Source organism: Sebastes umbrosus, chromosome 3 (assembly GCF_015220745.1).
Source record: "Sebastes umbrosus isolate fSebUmb1 chromosome 3, fSebUmb1.pri, whole genome shotgun sequence".
In the NCBI taxonomy this organism is placed as follows: domain Eukaryota; kingdom Metazoa; phylum Chordata; class Actinopteri; order Perciformes; family Sebastidae; genus Sebastes; species Sebastes umbrosus.
The window spans coordinates 26,049,397-26,063,231 of record NC_051271.1 but is presented as its reverse complement, the minus strand read 5'-3'; the positions used below and the strand labels follow the sequence as shown (position 1 = coordinate 26,063,231).

The following is a 13,835-nucleotide window of genomic DNA, read 5'->3' as shown; positions in this document are numbered from 1 at the left end:
GATCATTTAACATAACTGCAGTAACTCTTTACAGCAATTTGCTTTTCTAAAATAAAGTGCCATGTTGTTCATGATTTGTCTCAGCATTCTGTCTAAGCACAAGCCAAAATAATTTGCAGTTTTGCTGCTCAACAGAGATTTTATTTAAAATAGAAAGTCAAACTGAACATGACAGCAGTTGATTTTAGTAATTAAAACAGTTTCAACTGCACTTAAAGAATAAAATCAGCTGCTGTGATGTTTGTGAGTGTATGGAGGCTGGAGAGTGCCGCTGGGATAATTCAATGTAGTACTTTAACATTTCAAAAAGTTGATTAATTAAATTTTCTCTTTAATTTTGAATCTATAAAGTAAGAAATAATACGTATCAATTTACTAGTTTTTTTCCAGAGCATCTCATGGTCATCCTTTATATGGTTATCATGTTCCATATAGACCCTTTTTGTGTCGACGTCATGATGACGTTACAGTGTTAGCTGGAGGCAAAACACCGAGCCATGTGATCGAGCGGCCGCTACTGCGCCTGTTCCATGTGCCCAATATCCGGGTACTTTTCCAGGCGGAAGTCGAGCCATTTAGGCTTCATGCACCACTGAGCAACTTTCATAGGAATGACCAGGGCTCCGCCTCCAACGCTGTATCCAGTTCTCTTAATACGTCCATGGAGGAGAGAAGGTGTTAGCTAGCTAGGTTGCTTGTCAGTCTACGGACAAGCTAGCTAGCTAACTAACGTTAGCCAGCCGTCAACTCCTCCTGAAGTAGCCTGCCAGCGGTTGAGGGGTCGGTTAATCTGGTCATATTGGTTAATGTTAACTTTCTCAACTAACACTCGTGATGCTGGCGAGTGAGTTACGGTACATATTGAGAGAAACTAGTATTTTCTTCAGCCATGGTTAAAAAAAAACAAGCCGACAATACTTGCTAGCTGGTGTTAACTAACGTGTTCAGAGAGTTATTTTGCCTCCACCTACGCTCCGCCTACAAAATACGTCATCATGTTTACTAACAGAAAAGGGGTCTATATCCATTTATAAATCATTTAACAGCCTTTAGATTAAAAATACATTTCTGAACTGCTTGAAGAATCAAAATATTTGTGAAGCAGAGCAATTATTTTAGTGGCACTCTGTGGACTCCATACAGTCTGACTATAAGCTGTTCTGTTCAGATCAGAGAGCAGAAGTGTGGCTTTCATTGCCGTCACTGTCGACGTCCTCTGTCTGTCTGTCCACTTCAAACCTCGCTCCGTTATCGTCCGTCTTTCTATCCGTCCTCTGCTGCTCGTCCTCTGCTCCCTTCTCCTGTGACCTCGTCTGTTCCTGAAACACAAATGGAAAGTAATTAAAAAGGAGTTAACATTATCAACAGCAGTAAAATGCATGTACTGGTACTTTAAAGGGATAGCTCGGGTGTTTTGAAGTGGAGTTGTATGAGTTGTATAAGATGACGGTCTGCATGCCACCAGCATCGAGAAACAATGCAGTGCTATGTACGGGAGCTGCAGCAAAACATATTTTAGCCACCTAAAAGAAAAGCTCACCTAAGTAAGAGATAATGTACAGCGAACTGGTCATTGTTGTGAAAGAAACCCTGACAGGGCGATGCCGCAAACAGTACACTACAAGATGTTTCTGAAAACATTTGAGGCGAGAAATGGGCATTACAGTAACATAATATTGATTCATATTTGATCAGCGCTGCCTAGTTTGACCGTTTGATCGGAGTTCACGAGTGATTGACAGCTGCTTCCGTTGAATGAAGAGCCAATAGGAACGCTCTCTCTCTTTGAAATGACCTGTGATTGGCCAAAGTCTCCCGTCATGGGCTAGATATTTAAAGCCTGAAAACAGCCGTGAGGAGGAGCAGAAGTCTAGTTTTCTCTCAAAACACTTGAATTACAATATGCTGAAAGGTTATTATGGAATTTTTGCCCAATGATGCCAAAAATATACTGCCTGCTGCAGGTTTAAGTTAAGGATCTGGATGCTTCTGCCACCACTCACTGAATCACTGATTGTCAGCTTGTTATGATATTTCATTAACACTTTGTTCTTGTTTTTTTACCTTTTCAATGGTTTCAGGAGTCTTCTGAGGCCAGTTCCTGGAACAAAACAGAGGGATTTACATTAAAAACAGAGAGCTGTGATGACATTTGAACATGAAGAGTTGTTCGGAGGACTTACGTGTAACCTTCAGCACGTCGGCCGATGCCAAAACTCTCTTTGTCAGAATCCTCCTGATGTTTCTGCTTCCTTGTGAACCTAAGAGAGTAAACATGTGTTGACACTTTAAACTTCCTTCTGGGAGGATTCACGTTTTGAGACTCTGATATTTAAGCATATAAATACTCCAAACATGGCCGACCTCCATTTCTGAGGCTCCTTTTATTACCACTTTAACGTTGGGAAAAAGCACTGACTTTAACAATAAAAATATAATTGTGAAATCTTTTGCTTTTTGTTTAACTAGCAATAGGCCATCTGTTGCACTGCGTGGCCGCCAAGATTCTTTTACACATCAATACAGTTTGTAGATCATCATTAGTGTCCACCTTCACTTAATTAAGACTTTTTAATATCTAATTATCATCTTTATCAATTTGAGTTTTATCTATACATTTAAATGATTCTATAGTTCTTTGTATCTTTACATTTTGAACATCCCACTTATATAATATAATAATTATTTTTCTGAGATTTGTGCACAAGTTTTGAGAAAAATATACAATTTAAAAGAACAAAACAAAATATTCACAAGACATATTTAATAAGAGGCTAAAATCGCTTCTTTGTTCACTAAAACATTAAGTTGTTTTTTAAAAAAAAAAACTTTTTCTTTAATTTGTTTTTGTTTGTAGAAAAATGTGACAATCTGCCGGAGCCATTAAAGTTACGAATTTTGTTATTGTGCACATAGTGACTCTAAATAAAATGACAGAAATGCATGTAGTGCTCATGATGAGGAGCAGGGATGGAAATCAATTCAGAATTCTGACCTTAAACTTCAAACTTTAATCCCAAAATTGTCATTTTTCAGAATTCAGAGATTAATCCCAAATAGTACTGAAATAATGACTTGCATTAAACCTGCAATGTCTAACTTTTTGTCCACTCTGGGGCAGTGGTAACAATCTGTAAACACGATACTGACATACCTTACAGGGATAGTTTAGGTGTTTTGAAGTGGGGTTGTATAAGGACCTTGTTCATAGTCAGTATATTACTTACAGTAGATGACGGTCGGCACGCCACCAGTTTGGAGAAACAGACAGAAGTACTAGCAGTGGAGCAAAGCAATGTACTGCTGAGGAAGGGGGCAGCAGCAAAGCGTATTTAATAATACACTGACTATGGATAAGTATCTCATACAACCCCACTTCAAAAAAATCAGAACTATGCCTTTAAGTTAATATAATGAACTTGTTAACAAACCATTGCTTATGTAACATAACCAGTCTGAAGCACAGAAGTGTTGATGGTTTCCAGTCTCACCTGATGATCAAGGCAACAGCAACAATCAATCCCAGCATGCTCAAGGCGAACATGGCGCCCAGAGTGATGACCACAGCCTGGTTGGAGTCAGGACTTTGAGGCTTAATCTCCACGTCAAAGTGAAGACTCTCCCCGAACACTTTGACCAGCTCCTCCCTCACAGCAGCTGATTGGCTCTGCAGTTTCCTGATGGAACCGACAGAAGAGAGAGTTAACGCTCCGCTGACGTCAGTTTTAAAGCTAGAGTGAAGATACTGGCGTCATGTGAAACTAGAAAACCTAAGGAGGCTAAATAATGCTCTAAACTTACACTAAATTTTGGCGAGAAAAACGGTCATGGCCATTTTCAAAGGGGTCCCTTGACCTCTGACCTCAAGACATGTGAATGAAAATGGGTTCTATGGGTACCCAAGAGTCTCCCCTTTACAGACATGCCCACTTTATGATAATCACATGCAGTTTGGGTCAAGTCATAGTCAAGTCAGCACACTGACACACTAACAGCTGTTGTTGTCCGTTGGGCTGCAGTTTGCCGTGTTATGATTTGAGCGTATTTGTTATGTAAATGCAGTACCTGTGAGGGTTTTGTCATTGTTTTGTGATGTTAATTGATTTCCAATAATAAATATGTACATACATTTGCATAAAGCAAGCATATTTGCCCACTCCCATGTTGATAAGAGGATTAAATACTTGACAAATCTCCCTTTAAGGTACATTTTGAACGGATAAAAAAATGTGTGATTTGTGATTAATCACGTTTAAATATTCTGATCGATTAAAAGCCCTAGTTTAGTGATATAGTTAAAGACCTTTATTTCATTTATGTTGGACTTAAAATACTTAAAGTTGGCTTTTCAGTTATTCAAAGGAGGAGCAGGACAGACAGAGGTGAAGTACTCAGAAGTACTAATACCATGCTGTGAAAGTCCTACATTGAAAATGTTACTTCACTAAAAGTATGTTAAGTATGATCAGGAAAATGTACTTAAAGCTGAAGTAGGGAACGGCCCAACAGTAACTATAATATATTAAATCAGTCTGGTTAAGGCTGCTTTGTCATGACTTTTATGTAAAAATCTGCATATTGAAGTTTACTTTCTAACATGAAAAATCCAACTCTTACTTTGTGACCTCTTCAGAGGAAACAACCTCTCCTCCATCTTCAGAGATGAAGCTGACCAAAGTCTTCATGGCGTCTCTCAGCGTTCTGGACTGAGAGGATCCTCCGTTAGCGCTTGACACCTCGATGATGTTCACAGTCCAGCCCAGAGCCGCACCCAGAGACCTGAGAGGAAAAAAAAGTAAATCTTAAAGGGACTGTTTGTAACTTCTTACAAGTATAAATCACCCGAGTCGGTGTCCCATGCGCGCTCGCATATGCGCGCTCACGTGTGGCTACGCTGTTCAGACAAGACTCCAACACAAACTACATGGAAGCATCAAAACCGCAAAGTTATATCCAGTAAAGCCCGTCTTGCAAAACAGTGTTGGCCGCGGTCAGAGGACGCGGGGGAGACCGTAGCTTTGGTCTCGAGGGCTGGAGTCTCTGCTGTACTCTGCTCGGCTGCTCCTCTGCCTGCTTGCCTTCACTCAGCTCGCTCCACCTCACGTGCATGCGCGCACACTACACACTGCAGGAGACTTCGTAGCTCTGAGAATATCTAGTGAATGTACAGTGGACGTTTGTGCAGAAATAACTGCTGTAGCTCCTCCAGAATAACAGAGGTTTCCCATGTCTTGTGAAGTGACGGGGCTCCGCAGCGAGAAACGTTATCGTCTCTGACCGGGTGCCGGTGTCTCCCCTGTTCCCTCCGGCCGCGGTCGGGAGACTGAAGCAGGAAAAGTCAACACTAGGATCAGCATTGATTCATGGAGAGACCTTCGTCTGGTCAGCTAGCATTACTGCCAAGCAGGTGAAATATAGAGTGATATTGTGGTTTTAGCTGATGTGTGTCTCCTCACTGTTTTGAGCGATGCTCGTTCATGTCTATTTAGAGCGAGCAAGCGCGAACCCGACGCTGACTTTCGTTGACTTAACGGCCACAGGTGTCGCTGTTAACAAGCATTTCTGATTCTTACAAACAGTCCCTTTAACAAAGGAAAAATCTCAAACCAATCTTGATATAAACTTGTCTCACTTTTCCAACTCTGGGACTTTCTTCTCCACGATGTTCGCAGGCTGGTTGAGAGAGATGACCACCATGTCTCCACTGCTCGCACTTCCCTGCACTTCCACCTGGGGGCAGAAGAGAGCGTTTATGGGATGTATAGAGTCCTACAGGAATGAGTCCTAAAACCTGGGAATGAGTTAGCATTTTAGCACTTCTGGTTCCCTTGTCAGTTGAAAATTTAAAACATGAAATTAAGTCTTTATGCACTTTGTTATTTATGGTGAAACAAATTTTACCAACTCAATATTATTCTATTATTTTTGATATACTTGGAGGAGGGTGTTGCAGGGCTTTGTTTTGTTTTCTGGGGAGGGCCTAAAATTAAACATAATGTTCAGCCTCACTTCTCCACCCAAATAATCTTGTAAAACTGTGTTCAGTTTTAGATTTAATGGTCTTAATGTGCTGTTCAAATTCTTCATGAAAAACAGTAAGAAAGAATTTACAAAAACTTTAATATTGATGAAATATTAATGTCTGCTAAAATGAAAAAGAAAAGAAAAAAATCAGCAATTAACTTAGTAATAAACCAAAGAGTATAGAAGCAAAGAAACATGTGTTTATGGACAACTCCATCTTATTGAGATGTATCATTGTGCATCAGATGCATCATGAATCATTGTCTAAGTCCCGGAGGGTTTCCTTCATCAGTCTTTCTGAAAAGCTGAAAAATGATACTCAAATTCTCTGCACATACTCCGCTACTTGCATTTTCTTACCTTTCTAAAAATATTGATTATTTTTTCTCCACCTCTGTTCATCCAGTCCTCCACACTCACCTCCACCTTGGCTGTAGCATGAAGTCCTCTGGGGTCTGTGGCCTTCACCTCCACAGCAGCCAGCTGTCCAGCCAGTTCCACTGCTGACACCACGTACACCAGACCTGAGGACGGCTCCACGTCAAAGTAAGGACTATCTGCTGTCAGACTGTAGACCAGCTGACCCTCCTCACCGACATCAGGGTCTGAAGCCTGGGGGCAAGTATCAAGATTTACCATCAGAAGTGGCTCTACTTTTATGTCCGACTGGGTAGCATCCAGCACACCGTATCAAATGTCTGTACATGACTTTTATGACATACTATACCATGACTTATTTATGACTTTTATGACATACTATATTATGACTTTTTTGAGACATGCTATACTATAACCTTTATTTTATGAGTTTTATGACATACTATACTGTGACTTTTTTATGACATAATATACTTAAGTCTGTCAAAGTTAAAACGATAATAACGTGTTAACGCAAATTAATTTTAACGCCACTAATTTCTGTGGTGTGACGACCCCTCCCCACCACTAGGTGTGTGTTGGCTCGCTGGTCTCTTTTCTGTTTCTTGCAGGCTCTGATTGAGGCGGGGCCATCATCAGATAATGAGCTACACCTGGGCCCGGTGTAGCTCTGATTATAAGCCCTCTTTGCCATTCAGATCTCATCCCATCCGCTCAAACACTCCGTCCGTGTGGACACCGCAGCGTGGCTCTTCTTTTTGTTTTGTTCCAGGCACTCCTACACCACTGATGACTGATACTGATCTTTGCATTTATTTGTTATCTGGTGATTTTTGTAAATAAACGTAATGTTATTTTGCTCGTCTCCATTCCCATTTTTGTTGCAGCCTAAGAGCCGGGCTGTGAAACACTATACTATGACTTTTTCAACATACTATGACTTTTTTCATGACATTTTTCGACATTCTATACTAAGGCTTTTTTTCGTGAATTTTTTTCGACATACTTTACTATTTTCTTTTTTTTTATAATACCTGTTACCTGGTGTCTCTGTTACCTGACTAAACCTGCTTCTGACTTTTTCATGAAGTTTTTGAGCATACTATACTATGACTTTTTTATATTAAATTTTTCCGACATACTATACTATGACTTTTTTATATTAAATTTTTCCGACATACTATACTATGACTTTTTTTAGTGAAATTTTTCTGCGTACTTTACAATCACTTTTTTTGTGAAATTATTCGACATACTATACTATTTTCTTCTTTTTTTTTTTATAATACCTGTAACCTGGTGTCTCTGTTACCTGACTTAACCTGCTTCTGATGTCTGGCACATTTGACTATCAGCTGGGTTTTAAACAAGGTCTCTTGTTCAGTCCATAGTCTGGCTGAGAGAAGCATGCAGTCTTATCAAGTTGTGCTGTGGCCATGCAAATGGGCAGGGTGAGGTCAGGTTGGAGACACACAGTATGAACAGTATGCTGGCTGGGGATTACAACATTACATTTAAAAATGACTTTATACTTTCATGATCAATATTCTCTATCATTGGTTAACATATTTCTATAAGTCCTAAAAGTTTTACTTCCACACATACTAAACTATGAATTTTTTTTCTTTCATGAAATGTTTCGACATACTATACTCTGACCTTCTTTTCAATGAATTTTTTAAACATACTATACTATACATTTTTTTCGTGAAATTTTTCATGAAACTATACTATGACTTTTTTTCGTGAAACTTTACGACATACTATACTACTAAAACAAGTCATTGTACAGTATATCAATTTTTTTTTAAAGTCAGTATAGTATGTCGAAAGATTTCACCAAAAAAAGTCATAAGTATAGTATGTTGAAAAATTTAAAAGAAGTCATAGTATAGTATGTCTTTTTTTGGACATACTATGCTATCCTAAGTCTTTTTGAATTGTTTTTGTATTACTATACTATGACTTTTTTAATTTTTCCGACATACTATACTAGGACTTTTTCTTTCTTTTTTTTTGACATACTATACTAGGACTTTTTTTATAACTTTCATGACATGACAAGTTTTTATGACATACTGTTGACATATGTTTCTTCCAGTAGTGGTCTCTGGGACTTTGAAATTTGGAATCTTTTCAGCGCAGTTGCTGTCTTTTAGTGACTCAGTCGGGAGAGTTTACTGTATGTCCTGGAAAGACTCAGATAACAGTCTCTGACAGAAAAGATCAATTTCTTCCTTATTCGTGATGACTTATTTCACTGCTGCTCATGAACCACGTCATTCAGAGTGAACAACCCGCTGGGTTTCAGTTCAAAGTACAAAACTACTGTTTATCACAGCTACAGTAATTGTGCCATCATATAACACAGAGGAGATAAATGTAGCCTCGAGTTCTTATCTGACACACTGACGTTTTATTTATATCATTGTTTCTTGAGGATGTTTTCTGACAAATTGAAACTAACAGAAGCTGGGTGTGTTTACCTTGACATGGAGGACGGCGGTCTTATACGGGGCGATGCTGAACACAGAGGCTTTATAAACCTCGGAGGGAAACTGTGGAGACTCGTTCACATCCTCCACTTGAACTCTGACCTGAGAGAGAAGAAACAGGTCAAAATACTGAAGATCATTTCTATCCATGAGTTCAAGCTGCAGAGGACAACAAAAAATATTTTTTCCAGGAGTCCTTGGTTCAAGACAAATGTACCAGTATAGAGAACCTCCAGGTACTGTTCAAAGTTAAGAAAATCTCATTCAATTTCACGTTGCCATTTGTAATAATCCCTGTAGAATAAGTAGTATGTCATGAGGTTCACTCTATTTGGGTGTTTTCACACTTGGTTCCTTTCAGCCCTCCAAAAAAACTCAGAGCGATTAGTCAGCATTTTTTGTGTATATATTAACAATCCAAAAGAACTATGATCCCTCTGAAACAAACCGTACTAAAACCTCCTCGGGAGGGTGGTCTAATGTATTAGTAATACTGATAATAATGCTAATGTATTAGTAATAATGTTAATGTTTTAATAATACTGTTAATGTTAATGTATTAGTAATAATGTTAATGATGTTAATGTATTAGTTATAATGTTGAGGCTTGGACTGTTGGTTTGACAAAACAAACATTGTGAAGGAGTCACTTTGGGCTCTGTGACATTGTGATGGCATTTCTCACTATTTTCAATATTTTTACAAACCAAACAATCAATTAATGGAGAAAATAATCAGCAGATTAAACCTGCAGTAGGCAGAATGTTTTTGGCATCATTGGGCAAAAATTCCATAATAACCTTTCAGCATATTGTAATTCAAGTGCTCTGAGAGATAACTAGACTTCTGCTCCTCCTCATGGCTCTGTTTTCAGGCTTTAGAAAATCTTGCCCCTGATGAGAGACTTTGGCCAATCACAGGTCATTTCAGAAAGAGAGCTTTCCTATTGGCTGTCCTCCGGCTGGTGGGCGGTGCTTGGTATTTCTTCAACTGATCTCAACATGGCTGCCGGGTCACAAACTTTCTATAAAAAATCTGACCTTTCTCTAAAAATATACTGCCTACTGCCACTTTAATGCCGAATTTAGAAGAAGGCATGAATAATTAAGATCTGAAATATTCAGCTTGTAAACATGTCTATAGGATTTAAATAACAGATCATACCATTGCAACGGCTGACGTAGGGGGGATCCTTGTGTCCACTGCCTCCACATCCAGGATGTACCACTCCTGCTCCTCTTTGTCCAGCTGTGTTCTAGTGAGGACGTCTCCGCTGGCGTTGACGGAGAACAGGTCAGTGTGTGTTTTCAGTGTGTAGGCCACATCATAAAGGTCACTTCCTGAGGAGGCCCAGACCCTTCCCACCGTCACCCCCGCCGGCTGGTTCTCAGGTAGGCTGAAGTTGTAGGAGGAGCGCCTGAAGGCCACGCCCTCCACCAGACTGACCACCCTCAGATTCACCACGACACTAGCTGCACGAAACACATACAGTACGTACAGGTACATTTTAACTAGCAACCCCAACAAGATGCAACTTTCTCATGCAAGGAAATGTGATACTATTCTGCAAGGTTTTCTATTTGTTGTTCTTAACATTGTTTAAAAGCCGTTTCCTGGGAAAACCCTGTGGAATACATGAATTGATGAGTTTCACATTTTCAGTTTGGTTTGAACTCGGTAGCATGAGCAGGTTAGGAAGGCTGAGTACACCCAAAATTATAAAAGTTGTAAAAGTTATCAGTTAGGGCTGTCAATCGATTAAAATATATAATCGTGATTAATCGCAAATTGTTCACTCGTTTTTTTATCCGTTCAAAATGTGTTATAAATAATTTAATTTAAGTTAAAGATGCTATACTGTCAGTTGCTGTAAAGTCATATACTGCACTACGTCCCACAGGAAGCTCATACAGAGCTTGACATGATAAACTAGAAGTGCACTCGGAGAGCGCAGACCTCCGCCAAGGCAGGTTTCATGTACGTCAGCTTTTCAGTTTTGTGACGATGCTAATCGAAGAGGCTTTTTAAAGAGTTTATTTAGCTTAAGAAGTAGGAGTATTTTCTCAACCCATAAAGGAACACCTCATCCTTCATTTAATCACAAAAAATCAACATCAGCACATCTGGAGATACAAGGTTTTCACTGGACAGGAAGGGGATGAAAAACTGTAATCTGAAAAGTAACTAAAGCTGTCAGATAAATGCAGTGGAGTAAAAAATACAATATTTACCTCAGAGATGTAGTGGAGTAGAGGTATAAAGTAGCATAAAATGAAAATAATCAAGTAAAGTACAAATACCCTGAATCTGAATACAGTACTTGAGTAAATGTATTTGTTACATTCCACCACAGCAAACCACAACTCAAAAGTAAAAAGAAAAGAAATGCTGCTTCAGTTTCTGTCACACAGTCTGAAGTTTCCTACGCAAACATCTTTTCATGTTGCTGAACGGTGAACTGAACTCAAACCAAATATTATGAAAGCAAAGAGACAAAACTCTGGTGTTTTTTTGCACTTTGGACTGAACACGATTATTATATTTATAATATTTAATTTTTTAACACGGGCCATTTCGGTATAAAATGACAAAAGAATAGAAATAATTTTGTTTTCCTTTTGTTTGGCACTTTTTAGGCAGACGTTTTACCGGCGTACGGTAGTCGCTTTCAGTCCAAAATGGCCGAAGCCTTGCTTTGCTGCTGAGTGCTAACATTGCAATGGAACGAACAATTGACTTTTCACTTCTTGGCAATATACGTTCTTTGTACAAACAGCAGAGATTAGGCAACATGGAGACTTGTGGGTAACGAACGTTGAATAAAACTGCATGATGCTGTCATACTGACCTGTGGAGTTCAGAGGAGGACTGCCGTGGTCTTTAGCCATGGCTGTCAGCACCAGTGTGGTGTCCTCTGTGACATTGGCAAGGTCAAAGGTTAAGGTCACTGCCCCGGTCTCACTGTTTAAGGCCAAATATGGAGAATTTCCTTCACAGAAACTACAATAGCAGAGAGCAGAAAAAGCATTCTCAGCATATTACACCCTTGGAGATTATACATCACACTCATAGTTCAGCTGACAACTGCACAATCAACTGGAACATAATACATCTTAAAAAGATTATTTTAACATTTCAAAAACTGTTGAAAACATGGGTCGCATGCAAGAACTTTTTCATAATGTTATCCTAAAATTTGGATTCACCAAACTCTTTTGACAAAACAAACTTAATTTGTAAAATTGCTCATTTCAGACTGATGAACGCCACCTGTTCATGAGAAGCTGCATGTTTGTGAGATTTGATCATTTGCATAATCAACACCCCTAAAATCGCCATGTAAGGCGTCTTGTTCTGCTCGGTTTGTGGGAAAGTTTCTTTTACAAAAATGTTACCAAAAGAGTAAAAAAAAACTTTTCACAAATTAGCAGATAAAAAGGTAACAACTTGAGCAGTGCCTGTAGTGTCAGAGGACCTGAAACAATTTAAAAGTATTAATAGTACAGCTGTCAGCCTGCGACGTGTCATCAGTTGTATTCAGTTGTGCCGCCAAGGGGTGGCCTGGTCACAGCCACCCTGATACAATCCTCATGTTGTCCACGATTATGATTTTTTGTTTTTCATTTTTGGACATATATAATATAATATAATATTTTTGCTTACAAAAACAAACAGTAACAACCGAATAAAGCTGTATTGAAAATAAGTGGAGGCATTTGTGTGGTGTTTTTAAACTGGAGGAGACTTGTTCTCAGTAAATATTTTGTCCCTTACAACTTCTTAAAATTGAAGAACAATGTATGGCCTAACATGTATATACTAGTGCTGTCAAAGATAACGCGTTAACACAAATTTGTTTTAACGCCACCAATTTCTTGCATGAACACAACTTGTGATTTTTAGTGTATTGGGGTTTTAAAGCTAGAGTGAAGATACTGGCATCATATGAAACTAGAAAACCTAAAGAATCCATTGGTACCAACCATATCATACTAGCTTGTCACGAAGGAGGTTAAATAACACTCTAAACTTGTGTAACATTTTGGCGAGGAAATACTGGCATGGCCATTTTCAAAGAGCTCCCTTGACCTCTGACCTCAATATATGTGAATGAAAATGGGTTCTATGGGTACCCACGAGTCTCCTCTTTACAGACACGCCCACTTTATGATAATCACATGCGGTTTGGGGCAAGTCATAGTCAAGTCAGCACACTGACACACTGACAACTGTTGTTGCCTGTTGGGCTTGAGTTTGATTCGAGCATATTTGTATGCTACATGCAGTACCTGTGAGGGTTTCTGGACAATATGTGTCTTTGTTTTGTGTTGTTAATTGATTTCCAATAATAAATATATACACACATTTGCATAAAGCAGCATATTTGCCCACTCCCATGTTGATAAGAGTATTAAATACTTGACAGATTTCCCTTTAAGGTACATTTTGAACCAGATAAAAAACGTGTGATTAATTTGCAATCATACGATTAATCGCGATTAAATATTTTAATCTATTGACAGCTCTAGTATATACTTATACATAACACATTAAAACAGGATTGTTGTGGAACTAAAAATGTTACCTGTACCGGTATTAGTCTACGAACATCAGATAATTGTACCACATGTGTTCATTTGTACTTTAAATCCAAAGTAAGAGAAAATTAGTGAATGCCAAAAATTGCACAAGGCCCGTACTATGAAATTGAATTACAGTCAGACACTGGGCTCAGCACCTGGTCAATACCTTGATAAAGAGTTTTTTAACAGCTAACTCATGAACTGATAAATGATCAATAATTAAAGACAGGAGTCCAGCAGTCCAAAGGGGCGTATTGGCATGGGAAACATACGTTTACATTACCAAAGCAACTGTGACCTAAAAACAAAAGTCCTGTCCTCTCTCTGGGTTTCATGCTGGTGAGGAGGAGGTGGT

The 13,835-nt window shown here is 38.9% G+C and overlaps 2 protein-coding genes across 3 annotated transcripts in view; one reads left to right on the top strand and one right to left on the bottom strand.

Moving 5' to 3' along the window:
• The window catches only part of usp34 (ubiquitin specific peptidase 34), a 72,087-nt gene extending 69,980 nt beyond the window's left edge, over positions 1-2,107 (top strand). For both annotated transcript variants that reach the window (XM_037763410.1, XM_037763409.1), the window contains exon 79: positions 2,082-2,107. The gene's annotated coding sequence lies outside the window, so the exon portion shown is untranslated. The remainder of the gene's footprint in view (positions 1-2,081) is intronic.
• Positions 1,170-6,714, bottom strand: LOC119484924. The gene is made up of 7 exons (XM_037764106.1): positions 6,445-6,714; positions 5,633-5,730; positions 4,618-4,779; positions 3,492-3,677; positions 2,184-2,261; positions 2,065-2,101; positions 1,170-1,319 (listed from the first exon to the last, which is right to left on the bottom strand). The coding sequence occupies exons 1-7, from the start codon at positions 6,661-6,663 to the stop codon at positions 1,170-1,172; spliced, it is 930 nt and encodes a 309-aa protein (XP_037620034.1). The 5' UTR covers positions 6,664-6,714.
• Between the last annotated feature and the right edge of the window lie 7,121 nt (positions 6,715-13,835).

Bases quoted from the DNA above. Each gene is read 5' to 3' on its own strand.
- LOC119484924 (XM_037764106.1), bottom strand. From the start codon at position 6,663: ATGGTAAATCTTGATACTTGCCCCCAGGCTTCAGACCCTGATGTCGGT. The intron at 2,262-3,491 runs GTGAGACTGGAA...TTACTCTCTTAG, and splicing joins GCTGTTGCCTTGATCATCAG to GTTCACAAGGAAGCAGAAAC. The intron at 2,102-2,183 runs GTAAGTCCTCCG...GTTTTGTTCCAG, and splicing joins CGACGTGCTGAAGGTTACAC to GAACTGGCCTCAGAAGACTC.